General features: G+C 38.3%; 2 protein-coding genes across 5 annotated transcripts in view; both read right to left on the bottom strand.

Moving 5' to 3' along the window:
- Positions 1-9832, bottom strand: part of eml6 (EMAP like 6) — a 34520-nt gene extending 24688 nt beyond the window's left edge. Inside the window, exons 1-2 of one of the 3 annotated variants that reach the window (XM_055183442.2) lie at positions 9202-9832; positions 8514-9014 (exon numbers count right to left, since the gene is read on the bottom strand). In XM_055183442.2, coding sequence (XP_055039417.1) covers positions 8514-8710 — 197 coding nt within the window. In that variant the 5' untranslated portion in view covers positions 8711-9014; positions 9202-9832. The remainder of the gene's footprint in view (positions 1-8513; positions 9015-9201) is intronic. The other 2 variants (XM_055183440.2, XM_055183441.2) reach the window with 2 other exon arrangements.
- A 2177-nt stretch (positions 9833-12009) lies between these two features.
- The window catches only part of sptbn1 (spectrin, beta, non-erythrocytic 1), a 61761-nt gene continuing 57946 nt past the window's right edge, over positions 12010-15824 (bottom strand). For both annotated transcript variants that reach the window (XM_073876414.1, XM_073876415.1), the window contains 4 exons: positions 14586-14794; positions 14325-14498; positions 14200-14242; positions 12010-13573 (listed from right to left, as the gene is read on the bottom strand). In XM_073876414.1, coding sequence (XP_073732515.1) covers positions 13343-13573; positions 14200-14242; positions 14325-14498; positions 14586-14794 — 657 coding nt within the window. In that variant the 3' untranslated portion in view covers positions 12010-13342. The remainder of the gene's footprint in view (positions 13574-14199; positions 14243-14324; positions 14499-14585; positions 14795-15824) is intronic.

The raw sequence follows: 15824 nt of genomic DNA, 5'->3' as shown, positions 1-15824 counted from the left end.
ATGCAGTTACATTAAACAGATGTGCAGTGTGTACACAAGATTCAGATGAAAGATCACAAATGAGATTTTTAACATCTCATCAAATCAAAACCTTTTCATGAAGACTTCAGAGTCTCTACCATATTTTGGCAATGTCTCAAACTGTGCTCAGATTTTCAAAGATGCTACAATTAAAAGTCAGAGATCTCTGTCAGAGATTTTTGTGCAATGCTATCTATATTTATTTCTTTGCTTTCTGCTCTCACTATATGATAAGAACTCGTTTGCATTGTTTTTCAAGAGAAATCACTAAGAAGCTGGAGCAATGAAATGTTCTTGAAGGATCATCATCTGCATTAGTGAGAGAGATGTGATGGCGAGAGATGAATGGAGGAATATTGTGACCCTGAAGGGAGATGATGATGATGATGATGATGTGCAGCTGTAACTCTCTGCAGTATGAATCAAACACTTTACTGATACAGAGCATCTGTCTGCATGTGTGCTCACAAAAACATCTCAATTATATCTAATCTTGAAGACTTTCACTCAAAGAATTTTACCATCAACTCTGTGTGTGTTTCTCTGTGTGTGTGTGTGTGTGTGTGTGTGTGTGTGTGTGTGTGTGTGTGTGTGTGTGTGTGTGTGTGTGTGTCAGCGTGTATGAATGTGTGCATGGATGTCATGCTGGAGTGTGTCAGTGTGTGAAAGAGACTCTACGTGTGTGTGTGTGATTGTGAGATAAATGTGCGTGTGTGTGTCCACAGATGCTTTAGTTGTGATTCTCTCTGGGCATCGTGCTGAAGTCATTGAATCGCTGAAGGATTGTGGGAAAGATCAGCATTCTACAAATGAACACCAGCAGGAGAGAAGGAGAGAAAAAAGGGAGCACAAGAGAACAAGAGAGAGAAATGCACAATACTGGATTTTTGCTGATATTCAAGAAGCAGATTATTTTCAACTTATTTTAGCATAATAGCTTATGTTGATACAGATTTGTGACTTGTTTGGATTTACAGTTTTTTTTTATTAAATGAAAATAAAACATTGCACTTAATTTTTCAAGGTAGGCAACAAATGCTCTTCCACCAAAAGGAGTGAGTGATTGTTTAATTGTCGTTTGTTTTCTTATCACCAATAATATCATTATAACTTCTATGATGACGAATGACTGTGATAAAGATAATGTATATACAGTATGCAATATAGGCTGGTAAAGGGCACCAATGGTCTGATTCACAATTTAACATTTTCTTTGGTGTGTAAGTGTGTATTAGTTCATGTTAAAAATATGCAAAAGGTACAAATCCCAAAGTAAACGATGACACGAGTTATTGTCTCCAATGTAAATCTCTTTTCTTGGACTTCAACAAACAGACTAATTGTAGGCAACAGTTTACTTCCTGGGATTGGTGATGTAGTAAAGACCCACATTATCATAATTCCTCCCACTTGGACTCACAGCCTGTAAGTGAACTCCTTTAAGCAACCGAATCTTTCAAACATGGTAAGGAGCGTCACGTTTCCGGCTGACGTCAGAGATATTCAGACCAAACACAACGTACAGATTAGCTGACCAGTCAGGGACACAGAGCTTTTCAAATCCGTGTGTTTTAGGAAGAGAGTGAAATCTGGAGCTACAAAAATGTAGCCTGGTCCAACCAGACTCTCGTACATTCATTTCATTTGTACAGAGAGTCTGGCCACTCTCCATTGCAAAGCGTTACTTCCATTAAGGAGGGTCCATTGCTGAAGTTTAAAACTATTGGATCTGCCCAGAGTCACTCAGGATCTGCCAAAGCCAATCGCTAACGTGTGGTCGTGACGTATATCATGCACCGAAACCATCTGGAAACAACAAGTCAGAATAAATAGACAAACAAAACTTAGCAAACCTGGTTCTTGCTCCGGCTTTAACTTCTGTATATTTGGCAGTTTTGCAACAACGGAGCGAATAGCTTTTCTCACATCTTTCTCCGCTGCCATTACTGAACTACAACTCAAACTGACGCACGACCTCAACGTCATCGTTCTTAGCCACCCCCATCTGTTCGCTGATTGGTCCTGCAGATTTTTGCAGGAGAAAACGAAACTCTACAGAGCAATCCCAGACGTACTGCTGAAGTGAAATGAAAATTAAGCGGAAGCACGTCGGAGGGCGGAGCCAGGCTAACAAAAATGTACAATTTGTGGGGAATTTTTATTTAACCATAAACCACGCAAACACACTGTATTATAACAAATACACAAAGTAACCTTGTTTTTTTAGCAATGAAATAGGTGCTCTTTAAACTCAAGATCACTCAGAGTAAAGGTGTGTCACACTGTTAAGCCAGGATCATGGTCATGGGTATTTAGGTGTGTCTTGATTCTCCAAATCTTTGATTCAATTACATTTTCGATTCTAAGGTCACGGTTCAATTCAATTCTTGATTTTTACTTTTTTTTAAAGAACAGGTTCCTATGCCATTTTTAGACAAGACTTTTATGAAATATGATATTTGACCTTGAACCCGGAGAGTCCCTGCCATGTTAGTTGTGCTGCCAGTGGAAAAATATGGTAGACGCACATACCTGATAAAACAAAACTTCCTATCAGATGAACATCTGTCAGTACTCTGCACCTTAAAAACGTGCTTTTATCACCGTCAGACGAGATTGTGAGACTATACCCCAATAAGTCATGTTTAAATGCTGTTTTCATAACTCTTAAGCAACTGAAATAAGTTGTTGTGAAACTTAAACAGATCTCAGTTCAGAGAAACGCCATTCATGTCACAGACGCCGTTCTGCTGTGCACACGCGTGAGCTCTGATTGAGTTCAGCTGAAGGCGGGAGGCGTGTGCTGTTTTTTGTTTCCCATGTAAAGAGCAGCTCGCATGGTGTCTCCTGCATCTGCCATGCTATCGTTTAACTGGATGTAGCTAGTTAAGTTAGAGGAGGTTGACTCGCAGCCCTCAACACGGGTTTTTTTCTGCTTTGCAAGCAGACCGGACCTGACATGGCAGCATGGACGATTCCATTTTTTAATTCGAAGTGCGAGGTTGTGGCTTAATTTTGATTTAAAATTGAAATCGTGACACACTGTAACATGATTGTGCTCCTGTATAGCTCAGTGGTCGAGCTTTGTGTTAGCAGCGCTAAAGGACATGAGTTCAAACCCAATGAACACACAAATAAACCTTTGTAAGGCGTTGTAAGTCACTTTGGATAAAAGCGTCTGCTAATAAATGTAATGTGAATGTTATAACACTATCTCTGTAGAAGCTGATCGTGAATACATTTAAACTGTTCATAATCTAATAGTCTAGCAGACATGATGTTTATATATAGCACTCTTTACAAACATCATATGAGCTGATGTGCATAAATCAACACATCTCTATATCCACAAATCATATCTGCATCTCTGCCTACCACTGATCATTCATTTCTACTCTATGCTGGCATTATCAGCTGATTATATTGATGTGCAAAAGCCACTTACAGTTCATTTAACATATACATTTTTATCAACATGTGTGTTCCCTAGTGATCAAACCCATGACTGCTGCGTTGCAAACAAAATGCTTTATCAACTAAGCTACAGAAACAAAAGCTCACTATAGAGAGACCGAAACACAGATAGCAGAAGAAAACAGACTGTGACCAAACTACATATATATGCATGTATTTTGATCTACACTTTGAATCTCAAGAGAAAATATTATGCTTTTGAAGAAGCCAAAATGTTTTTGCAATGCTTATAACATGGCACGTAAACACATTCAATATTGTGCTTTTAAAATATAAAATCACAATAACTAAACTATATCAAGATTATCTGAGAGAGGTTAAAAACCACACAGAAACATCCTGACAACCACAGATCACATCTACATTTCTTATAGGATCTCAAACCTGAAGTTTAACACTGTTATTCTGCTGATTTGATATCTCTGGTATTTCTTTGAGGAAAAGCACATTTTCATTTATACATCGATGTACATCATTAGAAAACAACAGAAAGCTAAACTCCCATGTGGCTTATTCAGAAATATCTCTGCTATTTTAACTCAAGAAAAATGTGACAGAGCAAAATCTGTTCATTAGAATAATACAATTATGAACGCACGCATCTCCAACAAGAAAAAAGCAGCGACATAATGAACGCTCAAATACATGATGGGAAATTTACAGCAGAGAAATGAAGAAAAATAAACCTGCACTCTCCTCTTCGCTTTTATACAAATGAGAGAGCATTTAACATTTTGTTAATGAGCTCAAAATAGGCTAAGGTGACATTTCACCTTCATTTAAATATCATCAATATAATTGTGTGTGTTGAAGATATCATTTTAGAATATGAAATATTGTTAAGATTCATGTGCTAAGACGGCACTAATAGTGCACCTTAACATCTCACGTGTAGCACAAAACTTAAATCTCATCATCAGTATTGAAATATTGTTAGCAAGCATCACTGAATTAAAGTAGGAGCTGTTAACATGACAACCTTTCAACTGAAACCAAGGACGTTTTAGTGCGTTCATCTAGATCCATCCGTCTGTCTGTCTATATTTCCCAGCCCTTTATAACAGAACTAAAACTCCTTTCACAATAACAATTCAAAAGGTTTTAACTCTCATGACACAAATCTAAAATGAGACGAATAATACACTGTCATAAAAAACTCTTCAAAGCCATAAAAGCACATCTTACACTCCTGTGTCAAAAGCATCATGTATGTTTCTTTATAGTAGCGATAATATGACTTTAAATAGCAGTTTGTCCGCCGCCGCAGGCAGTGAAATGAACTGGGTTAATATACACGCTCGCTCCTCTGCTGTGACCACTGCGTGTCTCTTCAAGTATCTGACAGAACCCAACAACACCAGCAATAGAGAGAGAGAGAGAGAGAGAGAATTATTACTTTTAATTGTCAGGTTAATCATTTCAATGCAAAATAATCTTACCGATTAAAAATACATGTTGTCTTGTTAATACAAACTGTCTTTTCTTTATTCATTTTAAAGTGTAGTGACCTGGCTATATGTTCATATGATGGCGCTGCATCAAAGCTGTCCTCTTTCTAGTGACACACTACTAATGGAGGTGAGGGGACACACGAGACAATTAACACTAATGACTAAATCCATCAGATGTGGGCTCACCCTGCAATGCCGTAATGCACGGACCCTATCTCCTTTACAGAAAGAAACTCCAGTTTCACAAACAGGCCATTAAAGCTCATTATAAACAAACAGGGCAGAAATACGAACTGGATCCGGCGTTCGCCGAAAGTCTGGTCCAGATGATAATTGCCGTGAATGGAATCAGATAAGAATAGCATTCAACCCTCGGGCAGAAACAGAGCCTCCGTGTCTTCCGCTCATCCCAGATGTCTAACATTTGACAGCTGGGGAAACTTTTATGGGAACAATGTTGTTAAATCTGCTTGGCTCTCTGTCACTAACAGACCAAATGTGTGTAACCATAACCTGAAATAAACAGCCACACTACTACAAATGAAATACACAAGGATGAAGCCTGTAAAAATAAATAACCGTAGCCCACACAAGTCTCTATGAGCTTCCTCCTTCAATATAACAGAGCAACATGACATTGACAAGCGACCCTATGAACAGCAGCTAATGATGATAAAAAACAGGAATTCTCTGAAATTAAATGATGAAAATATTGATAATGCAAGTACACATGTGAACAAAATATATAACACTGTGCCAAATTCACCAAGTTTAATGTTTGATCAATTTTACATCCTTAAATATTAGTAAAGTGAAAATTGCATTGCATGCGTTTGAAGTGACTTGTGGCACAGATGGGATATATGACCCATGGACGAGAAGCAGGAAAAAAATCAGGTAGACTCTGATATTCTCATATCAGTTTCAGGCCTTATTCATATGTGGAAATAAATTGATTTTGATTCGGATACATGCGTCATTGCGTCATTGAAAATGCGACACTGGCAAATGACGTCAGCTCACCACCACCCGTGATCACATGACTCTTCTTAGAAGCGCAACAGAGGACAACGACTCAACTTAGTGGAGAAATGTTGAAGTTTTTATCTTGTTACAGAAATAAAGCTCTATAATCTTCTATAATCATTTCATCTGTGTCCATTGCAGATTGCGATTTTACTTTCTCTGCTGATTAAAGCTCACATAACACACGTCGTTTCTGCATTTCTGATGTTAATCTGGAGTACCTATAGAGTAGTATGACATCCTTTATATCTCCAAAGAGTCTTTAGTTTAATCAGAATCATAAAAGAAAGATTAGCTTTACCGAATCTTTCCGATAACGTACGAAAAAATAAAGGAGGAGTTACTACCGCGAGAGGAGCAAGTACGAGTCATGCAACACTATACAACACTGTTTAACTTATGATTCACTACATGTTCGTTTCATTTATATAATATGCACGTGCCTATTTCCAACATAAGACAGAAGTCTTTTTAAAGAAATCCAGCGCATCAAACACACAAGCAAAACTCCGCTGCTACCCCGGATAATAAACTATATCCATTGTTTTCATAAGGCTGACTTTCTTCTCCTTACATCCAAAAACACACTTCTTCTTCGTGCCATTGTTGAGTTTTGAAATTAAACAAAGCTGTCGCGTGATGTGATGTTTGTATAGAGACAGAGCGCCGTTATGCAAATTTGAAAACCACGCCCACCGGGGGGGAATTCAATCCAACCGTCTCCATTGGCTTTGTGTTGCGAGAGGCCGCCTCCTTGTCATTTCTGGCTTGTAACAAAAAACTGAATAATGCCTAAAAGCTGCTGTGTGACAATATGTACAGCTAACAAGCCAAATAACCCAGAAATAAGTTTTTATAAGCTGTCGAGCCGCAAAACCCAGTCTTCAAGGAGAACAAAGTGGATCGCCGACTGCGTTTCCCCCTGGTGGACGCAGTTCTGCTAGTGGAAGTGCTGTGGGGGGTTGCCTGTGTCCATTTTTGTGTCTTTAAACGCTCGTTTTTTGGGGTCGACAGCTTATAAAAACGTATTTACAGATTAAACTTAAAAACAGAATAATACCTAAAAGCTGCTGTGTGACAAGGTGTACATCTAACACGCCAAAAAAATAAATAAATACGTTTTTATAAGCTGTCGACTTCAAAAAACGAGCGTTTAGACACAGAAATGGAAACAGGCAACTTTTCATAGTACTCCTATTAGTAAAACTGCGTCCAATAGGGGTAAACGTAGTCGGCGATCCACTTTGTTCTCCTTGGGGACTGGGTTTTGCGGCTCGACAGCTTGTAGAGACTTGTTTCTGTGTTCTTTGGCTTGTTGGCTGTGCATGTTGTCACACAGCAGCTTTTAGGCATTATTCAGTTTTTTGTTATAAGCCAAAAATGACAAGGAGGCGGCCTTTTACAATACAAAGTCAATGGAGACTGTTGGATTGCTTTCCCCCCCGGTGGGCGTGGTTTTCACGTTGTGACGCGCTGCGCTCTGTCTCTATGTTCTAGCATCTCCCGCTGATTGACGGGTGGGCGGGGTTTTCCAGGGGAAGTGCCCATATAAAGAAGTGATACTTATAGAAACCCCTGAAATGTCAGCTGAATCTGTCATAAAAAAATATAGATTCCGAAACTTGTACGAACTCTGATGAAGTGTATTCGGCACAGAAATACTCTGTAACACGCCTAACTGCTGTTTTGACACTTTGCCTACGTTTAGCATGAGGAAACAACTCTATAACTGTGTTAATAAGTCAGAATGCATGAAATACCATTGAACCATCCCTTTCAACCCACCAGATATCAGATACGAGTCGCTTTTAAAAAATGTAAAAAAAATTGAATACAGGCAACAAATCAGAATTAGGCATTAAGATCTGCAGTGTAAATCCAGCCTAACTCTGCAAACAACCCTGTTTTAATGGTTTCATTATCCCTGCTGGAAACACGAGTGTCCTCAGTTATCTGTACAGACCTGGAGGCAAAACACATTTCTTGCTTCTGTGCTTAACATGAAAAGGCTTTTGCTGGTAAAAGCACAGATTGCCATCACTGCATTCAGGTCATCTAACAGTCAAACCCCATTATAAACCCAAGCAGCTCAAATCTTTCATATCGCCATTTTGTTGTTGATAAATAATGTTGGTGTTTGTAAGCATTTAAAAGACCCGGACCCTTCGCCTGTCGGTGGGCCGCCGTCTAAAGCTCAGAAGCATCGATCCGTCCACGAGCCCACAGTCTGATAAGTGTGTGGATGGAAATGTTGAGATAGCATCAGGCGTTTAAGTGTGAATCAGATATAAACAACTTTACAATAAAGAAACAACTGTCTACAAAGATAACAGCAAAACAAACAAATACATAAGCGAATCATGCAAAACAATTGCTCTTACAAAGAAGTACTGTGGTGGTACCATGGTACAGTGAAGCAGCATGGTACAAAATGAATACTATATCCCAGTGTATACAGGTAAACCCAAAAGAACATGAATGTATGAATAAATTATGTCATGAAAAAGGTCACACGTGTACACTACATAAAGCATATCTCACCTAATGATGTCATCGTTGTGTCCCAAATAAAACTTCTGGGTGTGTTCTCTGGTGTTGTAAACCACCCCGACTCCAGCCACGAAATAGACGATCTCCTTCCCAGCGGTGTAGTACAGGTTATTCCTGCACTGATGGCCCCTGTAGCCATGAATCCACTCTAATCGCAGCTGGCAGCGAGGGGCCGTCTTATCTGCCATGTTTCTAATGGCCTCTAATTCACAAATTCATTTAGCTGACTAACAGGAAACTTTCTGGAAGGACGGTCACTCTGGGGTCAAGGTGATGGATCACCTCTTTTAGGGTTGGAACCCACAAGCCTTCAGTCAACAGCTCAGATCTTGAACCACTAGGCAACACCAACCCTATGGCACTGCCACCATTCAATGTCCACGTTAAGTGCATGCATGCAGAATGAGGACCATAACTAAAAATAGAAGATGGTCACTGCTGGGTCACCTGTACAAAAACCACCCAAGATCCCAGAGGGTGTCATGAAGCAACCTAGATAACAATCAAGATAAGATATTTAAGATCAAATTTAGGCTGAAGGGATCAAGGTGCATCATGATAACAGGCAATAAAAGCTTAAACCAATTGCCATTGACTAGACTAATTGGTTGCACCTCCACGCTTTTGCACCAATGTTTGAAATACAAATGCGTTTAAAGAAGAGCATGCTAAATCTTACCATAACCATTAACCAACCCAACAACTAGCTGATCTACATCCAAGTGCATCTACATCTTCATCCATGCATTTACAAGCTGGACAACCTCAACACCTTCAGGATTGGACGTATTCAAGGCAATCACAAGTCGGTGTTTAGCAGAACATTGATCTGATCTGTCGCCGTGTTTGCCTCCTGAAGCTCAACGGACGCCCTGAGAATCACACCTTCTCCAAAAGCGCTTCAACTTTCAGTCAAAGCTCATCGATTCCCGCTGACACTCGGGCGAACTCATCTGATCGTTTCGTGATAAGGATCGCTAAACCATCAACGACCGCATCCGAAATCCAGAAATCCTACTTCTAAACGGAGGGACAGAAGCAGAGATGCTGGTTTAGGTGGATTAATCCCTCCTCAGCGCATTTAGCGCAGCGGCAGGGGTTTCGAGCCGCTCTCGGTTGAGTTATTGACGTAATATTTTGCTGAATATGACTTCTGGTTTCTAGTAACCCGTTCAGCTTGGTTACTACGACGCCTTGTGGCCCGTTTCCGATTATGCCGACGAGGGATGAATGAAGCGAGGCGCAAAGGCTCATGGGAGTTGTAGTTTTACACGGCCTCGGTCGCCGTAGTGTTAAGCGCATACACACCGACAAGGGAACTACAAAGCCCATGAGGTCACAGTGCGCTGTCCAATGTGCTGAACATACGGGTCTTCATGTAAAACTCGGTGTATGTTGGTTATATACATATGAGAGAAATGAAACGTTATACAATATATAAATTATTAAAATAATGTAATTTGTTTAAATCTTCACGTATTGATTTATATAATGTATTGCTAATAGAAGGCGAAATGCGGATCATAATTTGAAATCTAGTAACCAAATCAAATCATACTGAATAAACTAAAATTCTTAAAAAAAAAGACATTATGAAAAATAGAAATACTTTACAGGTAAGAAAAGATTGCTTTTCACAGGAGGGTAGGCTATATATAATCAATCATCGCTATTGCATTTTGCAAATAGTCTGAATGGATAAACTGTATTTAAGATCTGACACGTGTGAAAGGCCATGTCCACGGTCAAAGGGAGGACACGGGGAGGATATCCCAGCATTCCACAACGGAAGGAAATCCCACAATCAGTCGAGAGAAAGTCACGTGACGCATAAGCTCAAAGCGTCAGTCACCACAAGTGACCGAATCAAGAATATCCGCAACATTAAAGGGATAGTTCACCAAAAACTGAAAATTCTGTCATCATTTTCTCATCCTCATGTTGTTGTATGAATTTCTTTTTTCTGATGAACACAAAACAAGATATGTTGATAAATGATGGTAATCACACAGCTGATGGGAACCATTGACTTCCATAGCAGGAAAAACAAATATTATGGAAGTATTGTGATAAATGATGAAGATATTTTGATAAATGATAGTAAGCACACAGCTGATGGTACCCATTGAATTCCATTGTATATGTTTTTCCTACTATGGAAGTCAATGATTAGTCAAATGTATTTTTTGTCAGAATGACATTGAATTTCTTCTTGTGTTGGTTGTGCAATTATGCTCAGCAGTTTTGTTGCATAATATTTTTGGATTCTTTGAAGGAGATTGAAATGCTTGTTTTATAATCAAATTTTGTAATTTTTTAAATTGTAAACTTATTGCTTTAAGTATTTTTTAAAAGATATAAAAAGACAATGTAAAGACAATTTTACTTTTATTGTGCACCCTCCTGAATGTCAGCTAGTAGGCAGAACATTATTGTATGAGAATAAATATGTTATTCTGTATATATATTTACATCAGCAGGAATCCCATATCCACAAGGACACACACACACACACAGTTTGGGAAGACTTGGTTAAACCCAGTTTGTCTAATTCATTTGTACTAACCCAGAGTAATCTGATTACTGGAAGATTTACTAGCAACACATGCACCCAAATATACTTCAAATAGCTTTTTGAGTCGGTTAAATATGCACCAAACCAACCTTTATCAGTACATAACCTTTATCCTAAATTTAAGTAACATTGACTCAATAGAGTATACTTCAGTCTCACTAACACATGTAAATGTCAAATGTTAATGACTAAGCAGTTTTAAACTTTAAATTTGTCATATTAGTTTTATAGTTCGAAGACAGGTTAAGTGAGAAAGTATAGTGAGACTGACTTCATTCATCCATGATAAATCACCTTGGTTAAAAGCCTTTAAAGGTCATTAGACCGGATCAGATGAGAAATCAGAAATAAAGCTTTAGTATTATTTGTATTAGCATTATCTGCAGCTGACATTATCTGCTTTAATACCATTTTTGTTATTTAGTTTCAAATTAGGAGTGTGATTTAAATGTCCATATACTTTCTGAAGACACCTAAATGCAAATTTTATCCTATGAATATGCTACTGCCTTACACATTTATGTCACAATAGCAAAACATCATGGGAGGTGTTGCTGATGTGATGACAAAAGTTCTGTTGAGCTGTGATGTTTGCGTGATGCTCTTTACTTAACCAGCAAGGCCAAACCTCACAAACAAATCTTAAGACATATGGAGACAGCAGATGGTCTGTGAAGCGTGAATAAGAGAGATGACCTGCTTATTAGGTGTCTTACCCAAAACCCCCTACAGTAGATCTCGGCTGGTGTGGTGTGACTCGTGCACCATATTACTAAGATTTGTAATAATGTTGCCACTTGAGATTTAATGTTAACTTGAGGAAAAACCACAAACACTTCTGATCTTCAACAACACTTTCATGCAGACACAACACGCAATCATTTAAATCAAGAGACCAGTCAGAAGATGCTGTAATGTTTAAAAGCATTTAATGACATCGCACATATTTAACAGGGCAGGGGAAGGGGGGGTTAAAGTCTACAGGTGCAGTTTCATACATTTGAGCGTCGGGCCAGAGGTTTCTATACGCGCTCATTACGCCCGACAAAGTATTTCATTCCTAATATGTTGCTTTTGATTGTGCAGTAGATGAAAAGTTTTCATTACAATAGATACAGTGAAGGGTGAAGGGATGCGCACTATGTATCAAAGAGCAGGACAGCAAGATGAAGCCCAAACCAGAAAAGAAAGAGGAAGAAAGATAATGTTCAGTGCTAAAGCCCACAAGCAAGTAACCGTATTCATTTTTTTTAGCATTTTTTTGGAGTAACTTTACCTGTTTATCAGTAAATGTTCCACTGTTCACTTAACATTGATGCTTTAAGTGTTTATAATACATCTAATTTTTATACTCTGTACTAGAATTATTTGAAACATATATTATGATAAAACACAAGAGAAATGACAATTAACATACAAATAAGGAATAACAAAAAAAGGAGAAAATGATTCAGGTTACTAGTCCTCTGTATATAGCAAACATTCTTACAGCTCATAAAAGCGTTTGGTACGACCCACCTTTATTTGATCAAAATTATACAAGACTATCAGGCTCTCAAGCACACGTTAATCTACGTTTGTATTAGCAAGTATCTTCTTTTAATAGCTTATAATCGTTAAAAGGCAAATTTCGAGAAAACTTGGCATAGCTACTTGTGAATGGAATTCTGCGATGTGGAATTTTATCGTTCCGATCACCTGCTGACGGGCAGGCGGATACAGGAAATGGAATCGTTTCGAAGCATCACTGTCTTGTTCCCTAACAAAAAAAGCGAGATTCGTCGCCTCTCCAAGACAGCCTCACAAAATTGAGGAAAATGTTTTAAATATCCAGACCCCTCAATGACACACAATTACAAAAAAAAAAACGAGAGATAGCAATATTCAGGAAGTGTACGCTAGATTTCAAAATCAACGACAATAGAAACGTAAGAGTGTAAAAAACATATCGGGTCCTCGAAACTTCAAAATTGGGATTCGAATCGGAAAAATCCCCAAGCGCGGTACACTCTAGCAAGAAATCGATTTTTCGACGTATCGACTTTTTCCCGTTTTTGTACAACTTTGGAACCCAATTAGCGGGGTGTCTAGGCACGGAGTGTAGCATCTTCATGAGCATTGCATGCTGGGATATCACTGGAGGTGGGCAGACACAAACAAAATGACAACGAAATTAGGAGAACTCGCAAAAGAATTTGGGAAACGAGAGAATCGAATGTTCCGTCGTCATGGGAACCGTCGTCATCTACTGCTTCTTCTTGCTGAACAGGCTGAAGCGTTTCTCTTTGTCCTTCTCTTTGTCTTTCTCGCGCTTGCCGGGGCTGGACTCGGTCGTCATGGTGACGGTCGCCGGGAGCGTTTGGGCGCGGCTGGAGACGGGAGTGCTCTGGTTGCTAGGCGTGATCTCCGATTTCTCGGAGGATGAAGAGGCGCTGCCTGCGTTCTGAATGGCCTGAATCCATGTGTTCATCTCCTCCTTCAAACATCACAAAGACGCAGGAGACAACATTTATAATCTCACACTCATCCGCTCTCACTGCTGTATGTTTTAGCATGTGTTGTATGTGTATATACTTAAATATCTTATAGCAATATAAAGACGTAGTTAGGGCTGTCAAAAGATTAATCGCGATTAATCAATTAAAAAATTAATCTCGATTAATCAATCAAAAGATTAATCGCGATTAATCAATCAAAAGATTAATCGCGATTAATCAATTAAAAGATTAATCTCGATTAATCAATTAAGAGATTAATCGTGATTAATCGCATACAAAATAAAAGTTTGTGTTTGCATAATATATTTGCGTGTCTATTGTATGTAATTATAATCGATTTATACAAATACACACATGCATGTATAATTGTAAGAACTTTTTATTTATGTATAGATTTTTACATTGATATATAATATAAAAATATCAAAATGTTAATAAATATATACAGGCATACTTAAATACATGCATGTGTGTGTGCGATTAATCGCGATTATCCCTATATGTACTACAGTATATTTCCATGTATTTTAGGTTGTGTGGTTCTTGTCTGGGCTGTATGCTGATGATAATATAATAATAAGATAATAATAAAGAGTCGACTTACATCATCTTTGGCTTGGAAGAGATATTCATTTCCATCTGTAATTCTGTAAAGAGGAACGACAGCAGATGTTTAATAACAGCAGATGAAAATATTCAGCTGATTAAGAGTGTTTGTCTCTCTCTTACTTCAGCTTAAAAACGTGCTTCTTCTTCTTATAGTCGACAGCAATCTCACAGATGGCCTCTTTCAGACTGACGGGGATCTCGTTGTGGTACGGGATGCCCTGACCTGCTGTCTTATTGTCTTTATAGAAGCCCATCTCATGATTGTTGATGACACAATACACGTTATGCCAAGATCTGTTGGATGAGAGAAGTTCGGTCATAACATTAACTAACAATAAATGTTAGGGATTCACCAAACCAAATCAAAAGTTTGATCTTCACCTGTTGGATGCTTTCTTGTTATGCGCCTCCCATTCATGTTTGCGGTGTAAAATTCCTTCCAGCTGCGCAGTCGGTGAATCCTGTCCTTTAGTCGGCAGCGTGGCGGATTGGCTTCCTTTGACTGCTCTCTCTTTGGTCAATGATGGGGTCGGACTCCCCTCCTTTGAGCTTCTCTCAGGCACTCCGTTCATCTCTCCATCCACCCCATCCTGTGAACGCATGACCGTAATGTTACAAACACACTTCAGTCTGATCATCGGCTCAAAGTACAACTATTCACGCACACACAAGTCATAAAAACAACACACAATCATCACTTCTGAAAGAAATGTTTCAGAAATCATTAGGAAGTAAATGATGTCACTGATTCAGGAAGAGTGAAACTACAGATGGGAAGTTCATTAAAAGGGCATGAACTATTGTAGTGATTCACAGAACAATGAAATAAGAATTAATACAGTAGAATGAAAATGATCTCTTTCTAAAAAAGTCAACATGAAATCAATATTGAACCTAAAGTTACAATTTACAAAAATCATCAGTGTACTTCTTTTTTATAAGGATATAAATGTTTGTCTTCAGTAACCTTTATTTCTTTCTCACAATTTTTTGTGACCAAAAGCCACGAGGAAGTGTTTAACCTATTAAACTAGTTTACAGGGTTCCCTCTCTAAGCCAAATGTCAAATTTCCTGACTTTTCCTGACTAAAAAGTTGAATTTGTATGACCTATGTCTGAGATGTAAAATAAGATTATAAAAATAAGATTACATGCGTGAAATGAATAAACAATGTCAATAAACGGCTGTTAAGATTATAGTCTCACTTGAAATAGAAATGAATCCAGAAACGGCATTCATTATGTCATAAGAGGAACTTAACAAGTGGGTTACATTTTTAACTAAAATTTAAAGTGACAAACAAAATCCCTGATATCTCATGACTTTATAAAAGTCCATGATATTCCAGAAATTCCATGACATGTGAGAACCCTGTGTTTAATAAAACCACAATCGGATGTGTTTCTTACATTTAAATCAACGCTTGATTGATTAAATCAGTTTCTGCCGTTATTTATATTGCATTTGACTTATGTGATGATATGACTCTTAAATTATTTTGGTATGTAATTTCATGTTGACCTTTATAGTAAAAAAACATGCAAGATGAAAACCTATGGATCTACTGCCGAGGAAACATGACAGAAATCCTAAAGATGAATTGGATCATTCATTAACTC

Source organism: Misgurnus anguillicaudatus, chromosome 14 (genome assembly GCF_027580225.2).
Source record: "Misgurnus anguillicaudatus chromosome 14, ASM2758022v2, whole genome shotgun sequence".
In the NCBI taxonomy this organism is placed as follows: Eukaryota; Metazoa; Chordata; class Actinopteri; order Cypriniformes; family Cobitidae; genus Misgurnus; species Misgurnus anguillicaudatus.
The sequence above is the reverse complement of the archived record's forward strand: the minus strand, read 5'-3'. Positions and strand labels throughout refer to the sequence as shown.